At 32.8% G+C, this 16711-nt stretch overlaps 1 protein-coding gene across 2 annotated transcripts in view; it reads right to left on the minus strand.

The window, feature by feature from the left end:
- The window catches only part of EDEM3 (ER degradation enhancing alpha-mannosidase like protein 3), an 83563-nt gene that overhangs the window by 42681 nt on the left and 24171 nt on the right, over nt 1–16711 (minus strand). For both annotated transcript variants that reach the window (XM_058274855.2, XM_058274854.2), the window contains exons 5-8: nt 12859–12971; nt 11813–11966; nt 3585–3719; nt 597–702 (exon numbers count right to left, since the gene is read on the minus strand). In XM_058274855.2, the coding sequence (XP_058130838.1) occupies nt 597–702; nt 3585–3719; nt 11813–11966; nt 12859–12971 (508 nt within the window). The remainder of the gene's footprint in view (nt 1–596; nt 703–3584; nt 3720–11812; nt 11967–12858; nt 12972–16711) is intronic.

The following is a 16711-nucleotide window of genomic DNA, read 5'->3' on the forward strand; positions in this document are numbered from 1 at the left end:
TAGCACATGCCAAGCACTGATCTAAGCACTTTACATTGGTTAACTCATTTAATCCTCTTAGGAACACTACTAAATAGGTCCAATTGTTATCTCCATTTTACAAGTAAGTACAGAAAGGCATGTAGAGGTTAAATAATTTGCCCAATATCATATAGCCAATAGGCTGCAGAGTTGAGAATTGAACTTCAACAACATGGCTCCACAGTCTATGCTCTTAGCTTCTATGCTATACTTTATCCCTAAAGGTAGGATAAAACATAATTAGAGAAAACATTATTAAATACAGATTCCCACTTGATGTTAGATGTCTGAGGCACTATGATCCTCAGAGGAAATTAGTCCTAGTATTATCTATATCTTACATTTCATCAATAATGATATGCCAATTAAGATATGGAATAGAATATTAATCGACTAGATTATGTGTGCTATTTGGCACCAAAGAAGAAAATCTGGCTAAATTAATTAGAATTCAAGGAATCTTGAGAGAAACTATGCTGTATTTTGTCCCAAAGATTATTTTAACAAACGAAAATCCAGTATTTCCCAACCACTACGGATGTGAAGGCTTGATTTTAAAAATCCAACTTACATACCTTTGCGCACCCAATCTCCAGTATGAATATTAATAGTTACACCCACTAAATTACTACTTCGCTGCCTTTTTTCCCAGAGAAAATCAAGAGCTTTCCTTGCATATTCCTATAATTAAAAAAAAAAAAGCATACTTGAGGAATTGCATGTCATTGGCAAATAGGAAACAAAAAAACAAAAGTCAAAAGCTCTACAGGATGTTAAAGATTCAGTAAAATTCATAAGATAACCAATTATAATATACATCAAATTTTCCTTACAAGTCAATTCTTTTTCAGCAAATCAAGTTAAAAAATGACTGGAAATGCTATTTAGTAGCTGTGATCTCACTCTGAGACTACCCATGCTCATTTACTCTCATATAGGTTCACATTTATACACCATGTATTATTAAATTTTATTAACTGCAGATATAATAAAATATGCTTCTTAAAATAATTTCTATCATTTAAATGCAAAATGAAAATCCCCTTAGATACTCTAATTTAGAAAATCAGCCAAGTATCTCAAAGTTGGTATGCTATCTTTGAAATAGAAACAGGCACTTCAGATCCTATTTTGTAAATGGCACGCAAATTAGTTGGTTAAGGGTTGGTAAATCGAGGCTAATAAGTACTCAGTACCATGTCAGTTGGCCCTACTTTGGAATCTGTGTCGCCTGAGTGTGATGGAGTTGGACTCAAATGTGACCTTTCTACACATGCCTTTTCTGTCACTTTTACTGAACCTGTGGTTGGTGCCAGCATTAGTGTATACTCAGGAGACTTGAATCTCTGGACTGTCCATGTGCCAGCTGGGTCCTGAGCTTCAGCAGAGTTGCAACTCCTACTCTGTGGTTCGTTGGACTTACGCAGGTCAGCTAACAGGGAGGTGAAGATGGTGAGTCATCACACCAGGGAACTGAGAGTGCCCACAACTCCAAGCAGGAGAATTGCATCCACCATCCATGTGGAATCTAAGCACCCTCTCGACAGAGAGGTGGAGTGGACATCATCATCCCAGGATCCATAGAATGGAGGAGTAAAATATGGATTAGAGTGGACTTACTGATATTCTACTATAAAAGTTTTGTGACTACTAATAGAAGAAATTGTATAATTGACAGGGAGAAAGTGGCCACAGTAGTTGTTGAGGGCAGGGAGTGGGAAGAAGAGATGTGATGAGGGGGCATTTTGGAGTTGTCCTAAATGATATTGCAAGGTCAGATGCTGGACATCACATATCCTGCCATAACCCAGCAAATGTACCAAGGCAGAGTGTGAACTACAGAATAAACTATTACCCACGTGAAAAAAAAAAAAATTTGTTGCACTCAAAAAAAAAAAAAGTACTTCATAACACTAAACTTACAACTTTATGATAAAATTTTTCTTTTTTTTCCTATTTTTATTTATTTTTATCCATTGGACACTAAATGAAAATTATTTCTGATAAATTCTTGACTATGGATGAAGAGATGTTACAAAATGCAAAAGCAAAGGGCATGTGCTGGTGATTTTCTAAATTAAAATTAATTTCAGAGCATGAAATTATTTTAGCTTTGCAGAAGTACTTCTATAAAAGGGAAAAAAATCACTGAACCAATTTGTCACTTTGTAGTTTTAAAAGTAGAATATAAAATAGTTTTAATTCTTGACTCAACCCATCTATGCTCATTTTTTAAAAAACAAAGATTACAATGTTAATTAAATGGTGGAATTTCGGAGCTGAAAAGTATCACAGACAGTATTTCCCAATTCTTATTTTACAGATGAGGAAAGAGGCTCAGTGAAATAAAGTTTTAACTGAAGTTTAAAAGTGAATTACATAAACCAAAAAAAGTGAATTATAAGACAACTAATACAAAAATTCAGATCTCTATTAAACCAAGGATAGGTAAACTTTTTCGAAAAAGGGCCAGTCTGTCACAATAACTCACTCTACCATTATAGCACAAAGCAGCCGGAGACAAAAGAAAGACAATGAACATGACTGCATTCCAGTAAAACCTTATTTACAAAAACAAGTAGTAGCCAGATTTGGCCTGTAAGACTGTAGTTTGCCAACCCTGTTTTAGATTGGTGCTCTTTTAATTGCATAAGGTCGTTTCTCTGACAATAAATCATGATACATTCAACTAATAAAAATTGTGATTTTCAATAGATTTACTCAAATTTCAACATAGCCCAGTAGAAAGAGTATAAGCTTTTAATTCAGAAAGGCATGGATTCCAATTCTACTCATTAGCTATGCATATCTATTAACCATTTTGAGCTTTACTTTCCTCACCTGTAAATGCATCAATATCTCACAAAAGATGCAGTAAATATTAAATTAGAAAGTGTGTAAAAATATCTACATTTTTCAATAAAGGAAAAATATTAGTCAAGAAGGTATAAAGAAAAAATTTATTTAAGTTTAAAAAATTAACCAAACATGATAAATCTGTCCTCAAGACACTTTGAACATCAGACATTTATTCAGATGCACAAATACACATAAAGACCATTTGACTTGGTTTCTTTACACTCAAACCCAATATTTGTAATGCTGGTATATTTTGCCTATTTCTGCTTGTCCCTGTGTGTCATGTTAAATTTTTAAAAATTCTCCTAAGTCATGTTTGAAAAAGAGGGTGCCATGTGTTACTACTGCACTCTAACAACATGCTTAAGCAATTCCACAGAATTTTAAAATGTGAGACACACGGCTATTTCATAACCACCTGTTTCGGCGATATTAAGTCTTTTGGATAATGAATAGCATTTCCCTTGGTGTATGCAAGCTAACAGATTTAGATTTTCAATCAAGACTTATGCACAAAACTTTTACTATGTTTTAAAAGATTGGGGAAGTTTCAGAAATGTAATAGGTCTAGCAAATAAAATACAGAAATACAGTATAAATAAAGTAATCATCCAAGTGATAATCCTAATACTTGACGAATGAACAAAGGATATAAAATTTGCTATACCCAACACCCAGGAGATCAAAGACCATGAAAAGCAAACCTCAAATATTGTTGCTCCTGTGAATCGACTTAAAGCAGCAAACTCAAGGATCAAGGTACCTGCACAAGCTGTACAGGTATCTGTCTCAGTTCCTGTTCGAGCTTCCGGTTTTCTGATGCCAAACTTTAAATTAATCTAAACAAAAGTAGATTACTGTTTGCAATTATTAAAAGATAATGACGTCTTGATAAGAAGCTATATTTCAATCAAAACTTTTTTTCAAACCATGAAAATAATTCATAAAATAACCAAACACTAAAATTTAATCTGATGATCATTGTGACTTTCCAATTAACATTTAGGGAAATATATTCTAAGCACCTCAATATTCATGGGGTAAATAAATTTATTTAGTTCCTTAATGATATCAAAATTCCTATTATTTTAACAATTACATGGAGAAAACACCTTCTATAACATTTTTGGTCTTTGGATATTTTGAACTAGTTAGAAGAGTAGAGCACTAGAGCAATCTAAAAGAAACTAGGTTTAAATGAGATTTGTGAAAAACCAGTACTATATTAAATAGTTCATCATGGAGAAAATCTTACTAAGTTATATTATATATTTAAATGGAAATTAAAATTTCATTTACAGGTTTTAAAAAGTTTTGAAATAAAGAGTTATATTGCCTTGTTGGCAGGCTAACAACACAAGGAAAGTTTTTTCAATGGAGCATTATTTTTGTAAACATTTTTTTTTCTTGATTAGAGAAGCTGGGTTTACAGAATAATCATGCATAAAATACAGGATTCCCTTAATTGACCATATTACTAATACATTATAAAGACACGTAAATATACTACAGTAAAAACTTGGATTAACTAGAACAAAACTGACCAGAATCTAATTAAAACTAGTTCAAATAAACAACAAAAAAGCAAATATATGCCAAGTACTTAGTATAACAACAAACAAACAAATATCGAATACAAACCATCATGGGTATTGTTCTCCATCAGTTATTATTCAAACTCTTGGAAAGAAAAAAACAGATGTCTATTTCAACTGACTTGTAGAATGCAATTGTTAGATATGCCTATTACAATGTCCAATCAACATACGTTGGGCATTTCTAAATAAGGAGGAAGGAAAAATACCCACTCTACCACAACAAACAAGGAAAATATAGATGAGACACATAGGGCATCTTCTTGGAATGTCACTTGAGGTATTAATACCAAGTTCTATGTGCTATTATCCTGGCAACACCTCTCCACTCACACACAAATTCATAATCACCTCAACTGTTCACACTTCTGGAAGAATAACTAATTTTAGTTTAGTTTTGTACAATGAACAGGATTGAAAATATCCCATTATCCTGTCTACAGAATTAAAATCAAATTTGATGTTAAGAATAATGAACCAGGGAAGCAGACGTGGCTCAACTGATAAAGCATCTGCCTACCATATGGAGGGTCCAGGGCTCAATACCCAGGGCCTTCTGATCTGTGTGGTGAGCCGGCCCACGCACAGTGCTGCCGCGCGCAAGGAGTGCCATGCCACACAGGGGGGCTCCTGTGTAGGGGAGCCCTACGCACAAGGGGTGCACCCCACAAGGAGAGCTGCCCCACGTGGAAAAAAAAAAAAGGGCAGCCCCCCAGGAGTGGCACCACACACACGGAGAGCTGACACAGCAAGATGATGCAACAAAAAAGAGACGCAATATCCCAGTGCCGCCTAATAATATAAGCAGACACAGAAGCAGCAAATGGACACGGAGAAGAGACAACGGGGGGAAGGGGAGAGAAATAAATAAAATAATAAATCTTTTTTAAAAAAAAAATAGAATAATGAACCTAAGGGAATAGGTGTGGGCCCAGTGGTTAAGTGCTTGCTTTGCATGTACAAGGCCCAAGGTTCAATCCCTGGTAACGCCATAAAAAAAAAGTTAAAATGAATCAATTCTCAATAATGAAATAAAGATTATATTATTACAGCAATGTAAAGTATAATAATTTTAAAAATATTTGCAACGAGAGTCAAGAGTGAAAAATATGTTTCAGATAGTTCTGTTAATAATTACATTCAACTGATCAATATTTACTAAGTATCTACCATATGGTGGGAGTTATGATAAGACACAAAGAAATAGAGGATATCCTTGCCCTCAAGGAGTTTAAAATCCAGAACAAATAAGACATATAAAGATAACTAATAATGGAAAGCCACAAATAAATGAAAAATAATGGAAGAGAATAACTGCTCATATTTTAAAATTCAGAAGAGTAAATATCATTAGATTGGGGTAGTTGAGAGCTAAGAATGGAAGGAGGTAGTTATGGGAAAGCAAAACAGAAAAGAAATTTCATTCCATTTTTTAATATTTTTTCCCTAAAAAAAGGAAATATTTTTAATTATCAAATTTTAGTGCATTAAAAATATTTAAGATATTTGTACACTGAATTACAGCCTTTGCTATTCTAAAATTATTTAAAAGGACTATTTATCTATAGTTATTAGGTCACTTCAATCTCCTTTCAATCCCCTACGTTGAATAAGTGGCATTAAACAACTTTCAAACTAAAAACCAAGATGCATTTCTGCCTGCGGGCGGCACTCCCATTTCCACAAGGCAAGGAAGGAGGGCTCAGTGCCTCTTTTGCTTATGGGCATTCTCTTGTTGATTTAGAGGTTGATAGATAAGATTTCAGTACTCCTGAACAGGCCTCAAGTGACTAGGGGTAGAAAGGGCAACAGTAGTAATATCCATTTATTCCTGTACAAATCAAATGAAGGAGCTTATTGCCCTGCTTACTCAAAGTTTTTCTTGCTTAACTGCTCTTGCTAGAAATTAAAAACTGTGATGACAGTGGTTGAAAGGGAAAGTCTAAGGCCATGTGTATTTCTAGAACGAAAGCTAAAAACTGTAACATGGGATTGCATATAATAGTAAAACCTCATGTCAAACACTAATATGAGTGATATTGCACATATAAAACTTTTTACAAAACATAAATACAAATATAGTAGAGAGAAGGAAAAAGAATAGCAGCTATGTACAGCAGGGGAAGCATAGAGAGATTGAAAGGTGCTGTGTTATTGTTTTTTATTATTATTGGAACAATGAGAGTAAGAATGATTGAAATGATGAATGCACAAATATGTGATTACACCAAATACCACTGATTGTACACTTTGGATGGATTTATGCTTTATTAGTATGTATAAAAAAACTGATTTGTTAAAAAAACAAAAAGGCCTAAGAGAGAAAGGGATGAAAGTAAAATAAAGGTTTTACGCTTAGAAGGAATTTGGAACCAATTCCTCCTGGCCCTATGTTCTAGAGAGCCAGAAAGGAGTTATTTTTGAAAAGTGCCCTTTTTTATTCAATAGTAAAACCTTAAATTTACCTAAAATATGCATTTGCTACTCTGGCAGATATTTACCATGCATATACATCATAACTGAGTTCCTATTAGCCCTATATTTTATGGATATAATCAGCTACTCAACCTTACCCATTAAGTCTTATCTGAAAAGCTGGCAAGCGGCTTTGAATTAACTTTGAGGGAATGGTAATAGAGATTGTGGACTGGCTCTAAGTTAAAGGTTATATGTGAGTTTAAAAGATGTTCATTAATTATTACTACAGCAGTCCCATCTACAAATTCTTCTGAGTTAAAACCCATACTGCAAATACTATTAATCATAACTTAGAGAGACTGATTACCACAAAGTAATATGGGCAAAAGTATTTACTAAGTATATATAAGAAAGGATAGGAAGGCAGTTATTTTTTTCCTATAGGACTTTTATAAAAATGAATTTTTTAAATCTTTTCGGCTTATAGGAATCCAGTACATTTTATTAAGAAATGTATGTTTGTATTCAACTGTGTTTTCTTTTTAGTTTTTAATTGCTTATATTTTCAATTATTAAATGTATAAAATAAAGTTTAAAAAAATCTTTTTGGCACTTCAGAGAATACTAAGAAAATAAAGTATTTTATTGTAATGCTCGTGGTATCTCTAATTTCAATTCTCTGCCTGTTTCTCATGCTTGACAAAAGTTAAGAAAAGCTAGGTTCATCAAAATGCAGCACCTGCACTTATAATGAAAACTAAAATTATTTTTTAATTTCAATAAATAAATCTGTATATACTGTTTTAAATAACTTTGCTTTTAACACTAAGAAAAAAATAAATTATACAAACAAATTTAACAACACTAATAATCAAAGAAATTTTAATTAAACCATGGTTTCATTTTATTTCCTCAATAAATTGGAAAAATACGATAATATACAGTGTTGGCAAAAGTATAATGACAAATGTGTGCTCATACAATACTGCAAAGTATAAAAGTAAAATTTTCTGGAGGGCAACTAGGCAATAAGTACATAAAGTCAAATATGATACATTCCTCAACATGAAAAGGGCCATTTATGAGAAACCCAAGTCACCATCATACTCAATGGGGAGAAGTTGAAAGCTTTCCCTTTAAGATATGGAACAAGACCACTGTTATTCAACAAATTCTACCAAGAGCAGTTATGCAAGAAAAGAATAAAAGGCATCCAAATTGGAAAAGAGGAAGTAAAACTCTTACTATTTGCAGATGACATGATCCTATATTTTTAAAATTCCAAAATGTCTATGACAAGCTACTTGAGCTAATAAATGAGTTCAGCAAAGTGGCAGGACACAAAGTCAACATGCAAAAATCAGCAGTGTTTCTATACAATAGTAATGTGCAAGCTGAAGATGAAATTTTTTTAAATTTCACTTTTTTGGAAAAAAGAAATACTCAAATATCCAGGAATTAATTTAACCAGAAATAAATGTAAAGGTTCTATACTCAGAAAACTACAAAAAAAAAAAAAAAATGCTAAAAGAAATCAAAGAAGATCTAAACAAATGGAAAGACATTCCATGTTCACAGATTGGAAGACTAAACATTGTGACAACGTCAATTCTACCTAAACTGATTTAAAGACCAACCAAAATTCTAGCAGTCTACTTTACAGAAACAGAAAAGTCAATCACCAATTTTTTTGTGAAGGGAAAGTACACCCAAAAAGCCAAAAGCATCCTAAAAATGAAGAGCAAGTTGGAGAACTCAATTCCTGACCTTAAAGTGTATTATAAAGCTATACTGGTCAATACAGCATGGTACTGGCATAAAGATAGGTACATTGATCAATGGAATCAAACTGAGAGTTCAGAAATAGATCTGTACCTCTATGGTCAACTGATTTTTCATAAGCCTACCCAAGTCCATTTTTATGGGACAGAGCAGTCTCTCAGCAAATGATGCTGGGAGAACTGGATATCCATAACCAAAAGACGAAGGGGGGACAACTAACACACTCCCTATGTGAGAATCAACTCAAAATGGATCAGGGACCTAAACATAAAAACCAGGACCATGAAACTCCTAGATGATAATATAGGGAAACATAAAAGACCATAAAAGAAGAAAACAGATAAATGAGACCTCCTCAAAATTAAACACTTCTGCAACACAAAGGACTTTGTCAAGAGGGTAAAAAGGCAGCCTACTCAATTGGAGAAAATATTTGGAAATCACACATCTGACAATGATTTAATATCCATGATATATAAAGAGATGCTACAACTCAACAACAAAAAGACAAATGACCTGATTTTAAAAAACGGGCAAAAGACATTTTTATAAAGAAATACAAATGGCAAAAAAAACACATGAAAAATTTTCAACATCACTGGCTATTACAGAAATGTACATCAAAGCTACAATGCATTATCATTTCACACCTATTAGAATGGCCACTATTTAAAAAACAGGAAACTACAAGTGTTGGAGAGGATGTGGAGAAACAGGAACTCTCTTTTTTCACTGTTGGTAGGAATGTAGAATGGTACAGCCACTGTGGAATTGTTTGGCAATTTCTAAGGAAGTTGACATCGATGTGCCAGGTGAACCAGCAATACCACTACTAGGTATAAACCCAGAAAAACTGAGAGCAGTGACACAAACAGACATCTGCAACATTATTCAGAATTGCCAAAAGATGCGAACAGCCCATTGTCCATCAACTGACAAATGGATAAATAACCTGTGGTCTAATCACACAATGGAATATTATTCAGCTGTAAGAAGAAATAAAGTCATGAAGCCTATGACAACATGGATGAGCCTGGAGGATATCCTGTTGATTGAAGCAAGCCAGACACAAAAGGACAAATATTATATGATTGTACTATTACGAACTAAATATAATGAACAAACTCATGGAATTAATAGCTATAATTTAAGTCAGCAGAGAATAGAATGTGGTTAGAAAATGGAAGGCTGAGTTTTAATATGTGCAGAATTGGTAAAGAATTGTTTGGAAATGTTTGGAAATGAACAGAAATGGGGAAAGCACATCATAGGATTTATAACTAGTAGCACTAACATATGGGTATGATACTGATTTTTTTTTTTTTTTTTGGAATAATGAAACTGCTCTAATATTGACTGAAGTAATTAATGCACAACTCTGTAATTATACCAAATGTCACTTATTGTACACTTTAGATAAACTGTATGGCTTATGAACGAAAAAAAATTATAGGATGGGTTGGGGGGGAAATACAGCAAATGCAGGATACAAACTATACTTAGTAGTAATACTTTGATGATGCTCTTTCATGATTTGTTACAAATGTTTCAGAACAATGCAAGGTATTGGTGGTGGAGTGATTTATGGGAGTCCTGTATGATGTTATGTAAGTTTGGTTTGTAAGTTCACAAGTTTTACTGTATACTTATTGTTTATGTATGTTCATGTATGAATGGTATAATTTTTTTAATGGATTACAAAGAAAAAAGTATTTTCTATTCTGTAACATAATTTCTTCTCCTAATAATTTATCCTAAGGAAGAAATAAGAAATGTATAAAAAGATGTTTATAAAAAATGTTCACAGAAAAGCTATTTAAAATATCAAAAACTAGAGATTTAAATAATAAGAGATTTAATTCTAAATCTAAAAAGGGTTGGCCATGACCCACTAAATTGATGAGTACGTCAACTGGTCATGACCTCTAGTTCGAAAAGCTATATCCCTGTATCATGCTATATCTCGAGTCAGAGAAGTTATTCCAGGTAAAAGAGATGACAGGCCTAAAGGCAAGGAAATTAAAAAACCCTAGGAGTTTTGGGGGACAGCTAATAGACTGTATGAGCTGAACTGAGCATTCATGTAAAGAGCATGACAGAATGTCAGAAAAATAGTCTATTGCCAAAACATCAAGAACTGTGAAAGCAGGACACTCAATGCAATAGGGAGCTGTCAACGAAACACTTGTGGGTAGACTACTTAGATAAAAAATAATGCTTTAGTAAAATTAATTTTTTGAGTACTCTGACTCAGAGTCCAGAGAGATAAGCATAAGGTAGAAATTGACAGTAGTTCAGGCATAAAATTATATGGACATCAATTATTATACAGCAATAAGAATAGAAAGAAAAATTTTGATAAGAATTGGTTAATAGCTGAGGTGTCTGACTTGGAGAAGAGGGAAGAGTAAAAATGTTAATAAAGAATGAAATAAATCAGGAAAGAGCTCGTTCAATCTTCAACAGCTTCTTTCCCTCTGCTTTAAATACACAGACTCCCATTTCTTCAGGGCAAGAAAATTAAAAATCCTTACAACTGACTTGCTGCCAACTCTCCATTAACTAACACAATAGAAGAAATCTCAAAATGAGTGGTCCATACCTAGTTACTTTTCACCTCCTTTGAAAACTTCTTTCCCTCACTTAACACTCTGTTTTCACCCAATTCTCAAGCTTTCTATATAGAGATCTTCCCTTTGGATTTTTTGGATTTTATAATACTATACACTACATTATGGTTCTCCTAAGTCTCTGACCCCTCTCCTTTTCACTAGCTCTGCTTCCTCCTCGTCCTGTGTTTTTCTATATATACCCTCTCACTGGGAGAGTTAATATCTACTCTTACTTTATCAAATATATCTTCTGTGACCAAGTTCTAGTCTGGCATATGTTTATTCCTTCTGTATCATAACTTAGTATCTTACACAGAGACACACAAAAAGTTTGCACTAATCTAAATTCTCATATCACTTAAATACAAATGAATCAAAATGTCAATATAATTTTGCCATGTAGCTTTGAAGCATTTTGCCCAGCATCAATCACATGAAGAAAACTGACTCTGCCCATAAATAGTCACTTTTTAAAACCACTAAGGAAGTATATAAAGACTGCCATATTTTTCAGCATTTACTTACTCTTGGATAAGGAAGACCACTGGTAGTATTGAAAGCTGGTAAAAGTTTGTAACCCAATTGCTTTGCCATTTGGAGAAGTTCATCATTGTACCACTGCATGTACTCGCCTTTTTCTTTCAGCATGATTGCCAATGAGTGTCCACCCAAAAGACCCCTGCAATTATAGAGTAAAACATCATTCATATCTTAGACACTTAAAAGTCAGCACCTAAAAAGGTGACAGCAGTTTCTCATCAACAATTTAGTATACATAAGACTACAAAATTACTTACGTCTTTACCTAACCCTGGCTACTTATTTTATGGCAAACTATTATAGCTGCAGAGACTATATATATATATAAAATACACATACATATATATTTTTAATAAAATATTTCTATTTATATGAAAATACAAATTTATATTTTTAATAAACATAATATATGCATATATTTAATGAAACTGTCAACCTATTTTTAAGTGTTTGGTTTCTTAAATACCTTAAATTTTCATAATATAAAGAACATCCTAGAAATCAAATTTGACAAATTTATCAAACAATCATATCACCATGCATCTTTTGGTATAACAAAAAAAAAAAACTACCTTGAATTAAATGTAAGACAATTTTTGTGAAAAACTATAAAACTAATCACTGAATATAAAAATTTAATAATATTGAAGCTTCAATCCTGTAATTTCATATTTTTTAACATCCAAAGAACATTTCAAACTGTTTAGTGGAAAGAAAAAGGTAATCCTATAAGCTCAGTTTCATTCAGCTTCTCTGAAGAGACACTGGCTCAGGTTAGCAAACTATATAAACTTGTAAAAAACAAAAACAAAAAAACTTGACAAATTTTTAACCTACACTCCTTTTCCTACCAACATATAAGGATTACTTTTGATTTGGGTCTACAAGTATTTCCAAACCCTGTGACTGATAAGGCCATCCCACAGCCTATCTGTTTTATAATCTTTTATACCTAAGAAATGTCTTGCTCAATAAATAGCATATCCTAAACTTATCTGTTATTAAATTACAGTAGTATCTTACACACTTACCCAAGAACTCTGATGTTTGTTTCAAAGACTGATACAACTACATCATTATCTAAATTAACATCTCTTAAAACTTTTCTCACCGCATCTTCAAATTCTTTAGTTTTATTTAATACCTAGGAGAAGAAAATTATTAAAATAAAATTCTTTTCTACAAGTCAAGGAGAAATATCCTCAGAACGAGCTACTGAAAGTAAGCTGACATACTTTAAGACTCCAAAAGGTGAGACATACAAAACAATTAATACTTTCTAAAAGTATTTTATAAATATGTGATCTCTAAAGCTGAAAAATGTCCAATTAAATTATAAGGAATCTTTATTTGCATCATTTTAGATAAAATGAAATATCAATAAGTCTTCAAAAACAATCAGCAGCAGCATAGTTACTGGTTTCTTTATAACCCATGACCTAGACCTACATGAGGAAAACACTACTGGGTAAACACTTACTCATAAAAACACACATTCTTCAGGGGATGATCAACTGATCTTAAACCATATACCACCTGCCTTTGGATGCCCCACCCTTAACTAAGAAGACAGTACAATACTGTGTTTAAGAGCAAGGTCTGATCTGATGCTGGTCCTTTCATTCACTTCCTGTGTAAACCCAGCCAAGAATCTCTGAGCCTATTTCTTCACCTACAAGAAGAGGAAATACCTGCTATTATTATAGGGCTGTTTTCTTACATGAGACAATGAATGAAAAGTGCTTATAGTACAATCCCTGACTTAATAAGCACTTAATGTCAATACTATTATTATTATCATGTGGGTCTAGAACCCTAATTAAGCTAAGAACTTTATAGATTCTTATGATAAACTCCACAATTATATAAATTGCTTTAATTTTTCAGTCTTAATTAATGTCACACAACTAATAAATTAGATGTTATTTACATTTGAGAAATATTAAAAGCAGTTTTCCTTTACCTGACTTCTAATCTTTTTGTTTGATAAGATTTTGTAGTAATTTTTTACTCAATTTTCACTAAAAATTCTACTTACATATAAAACATTCCATAAGAGTATTTTTGAGTAAAATCTCAGTAAAATTTAGGATAAGTTTCAAGACAATATTTTTAATGGACTGCTTTCCCTCCTCAACCTCAATGCCCATTTTAAGTATCTCAGAAACACACATAGGTGCATACAGCCCTTCTTACCACTTCTACAATGGGCCCCAACTGTTCTATTCTCCCCATCCCCACATACATGCAGATATATTTCTCCCAAGGCCTATCTCCTGAGAATTTGTTCCTTTTGAATTCTTCTAATTTCTAGTCAAGACTTCCTCTCATGTGTTTCCTTTAAGGTCTGAACTGCTTTTCTAACAGAAAATGGCTTTTTAAATCATTCTTTCCAAAATCAAAATAATCAAGAATAGTACCAATGCCATTGGTTTCAAGGAAGAATTAAAGTGGGAAGAGAGCTCTCTTTGTCCATAATTAGTGAGAAAATTCATTCTAATGATTCCTAGCTGATAACAAAGGATGAATTCAGACCTCATCCTTTTGTCCATTATCTTAAATTTGTTTCAATACATTTCTTTCTACAGATTGCATGGTAATGTCAAATTTAGAGGTAAGCTTAAGGTTTTAGTGCTTAATTTCATAAAAAGAATAGAAACTAGATGGTGGAACTATGACCAGTTTAAGATCAAACTATGACAATACAAATATTATTTAATATACTATGATATGACCAAAATAAAAATGGTAGGGTTGTGTGTATAATCACAAGTGATATATCCTATTAGTATTTTCAAATAACTAAATCAATAAATGAAAAGATGATTACAAACATAAAGGCAAACTAAATTAGAGATACTAATACTTACTTGCATTCAAACAAAATATATAACTTTCCTTCTAAATGTACCCTCATTTGCTGAAAAATATACTGTCAATACAATATAACTGTATAACGCCCTTCAGTAAATTCTCTAAGGAAAACTTTCAAAGTACTTTAATTTCCTATAATTCTATTTATATTAAAAAGAAAATGTTTAAGATAATGATAAAATTTCAAAATGAATTTGTATACTTCAAAGCCATGATAATATATAATAAACTACTTGAGTTATTCCCACTTGAAACACTTGAAATTTAAAGGATTTATAAAGCACCATTTTTTTTTTTTAATGTTTGAGGATTTTATAAATCTTTCTTCTCGACTTCTGGAGGACAGCTTCAATAATAGGGGTTATGTATGTGAATCTGAACCAAAGACCAGTGAGATTTAATATCTTAAGGTTAACAGGGACCTTAGACAGTTAGTGTAGGCCCTTTAGAGGTGAAAACAGGGGCCCAGAAAAGTTCAATAAATTTGGGCAAAGTCACACATATCAAAACAATGTGATCACTTATTGTTAGGCGCTGCCACAAGGAGCCAAAACCTCTTTATTCAAGGTATGATCTATTCAGCAGCAGAAGCAGCAGCACCAGCTTATTAGAAAGCCAGAATCATGGGCTCCAACTTGAATCCACTGAGTGAGAATCTGCATTTTTAATAAGATCCCTAGGTGATTTATAGTATATTTAAGTTTTAAAAGCACCACAACATTGTGGAGTAGTTCTCAAACTTTAGCATGCATCAGCACCATCAAAGGGCTTATTAAAACAGACTGCGTGGCTTTGTTCCCGGAGTTTCTGATTCAGTATGCGCAGGGTGAGGCCCTAGAATCTGCATTTCTAATAAGTACCAATGTGATGCTGACTGCTGGTCCATGAACTATATTTTGATAACCACTGCCAAAATGAGTAATTGGTATAACCTGAAAGACATACACTTCATAATGATGAGTGGCAGATTTCTCAAGTTATGCAGCTTGAAACTTCCTTTTCTCTTTCATTTCTGATAACTTTTTTAAAAAACCTAAGATATCAGAGTTCCAACTTCATGAAAATCAACAAAGAGCTTAGAGAGAGATGATGGGGAACCTACTAGTGGACAAATGAAACCCGGTGCAGAATAAGAAACATACTTAAGGCCACATTTGGTCCTTTCTAACACTCAGCTATTGCTCTTCACCTGCTCCCCTATATCAAAGTATACCTGACATGTATAACCCGGTTATAGGTACAAATAATCAAACTAGTTCGTTTCTCCCAAGATGGCAATTTGTGCTTCCCAGGATATTTTGTATATCTTTTTTCTCTTTGCCTATTATGAATTGAACACCCAGGTCCACTAAACTAAAAATAGGATAACACTACAATCTCTCTCATTCCCATACTCACTAGAACACAGTTTGCACATTCCAATAATATCTGGAAAATGAAAGGTCTAAAACAATAGTTTCTTAACCATGTCTGCATTTTAGAACCAAAAGAGAAGTTTCAGAATAACAAATAATGTCCAGCCCCACTCCAAAACAATTAAATCAGAATATCTTGGAGGGAAAGGGATAATTTTTTTAAAACTTCCCAGGTGCTGGTAGAGTTGAGAATCTCTGATCTAAAAAAAAAAAGTCCCACTGAAAAATAATGTAGAAACAATTTTGAAATAGCCAAAATATGTAAAATAGATGAAAAATCTAAAAATTAAAAAATTTATGATACCTTGGTTTCCATTTTTAATATTAATCATTACTTGCTTGAAAATTATGACATAAAGAAAATTTTGAGACAAGTTTACTTTTTATACCATAAATGACCTACAAGTAAAAGTTAGAAAGATATTTAGAAATCATGACCTTTGGAACTCAATCTTTCTTCTCTACCAACACAAACCATTCCTAACCAGAATTAAAATTATTTTTTATTATGAGGTTGAACAAGACCAACAGAAGTGATCACTTGGTGCCAAAAATCACTGCTGGGAAAAGTAAATTTTTATTTATGGCATAACAA

The sequence above is a fragment of the Dasypus novemcinctus genome, chromosome 13 (assembly GCF_030445035.2).
Source record: "Dasypus novemcinctus isolate mDasNov1 chromosome 13, mDasNov1.1.hap2, whole genome shotgun sequence".
NCBI lineage: Eukaryota > Metazoa > Chordata > Mammalia > Cingulata > Dasypodidae > Dasypus > Dasypus novemcinctus.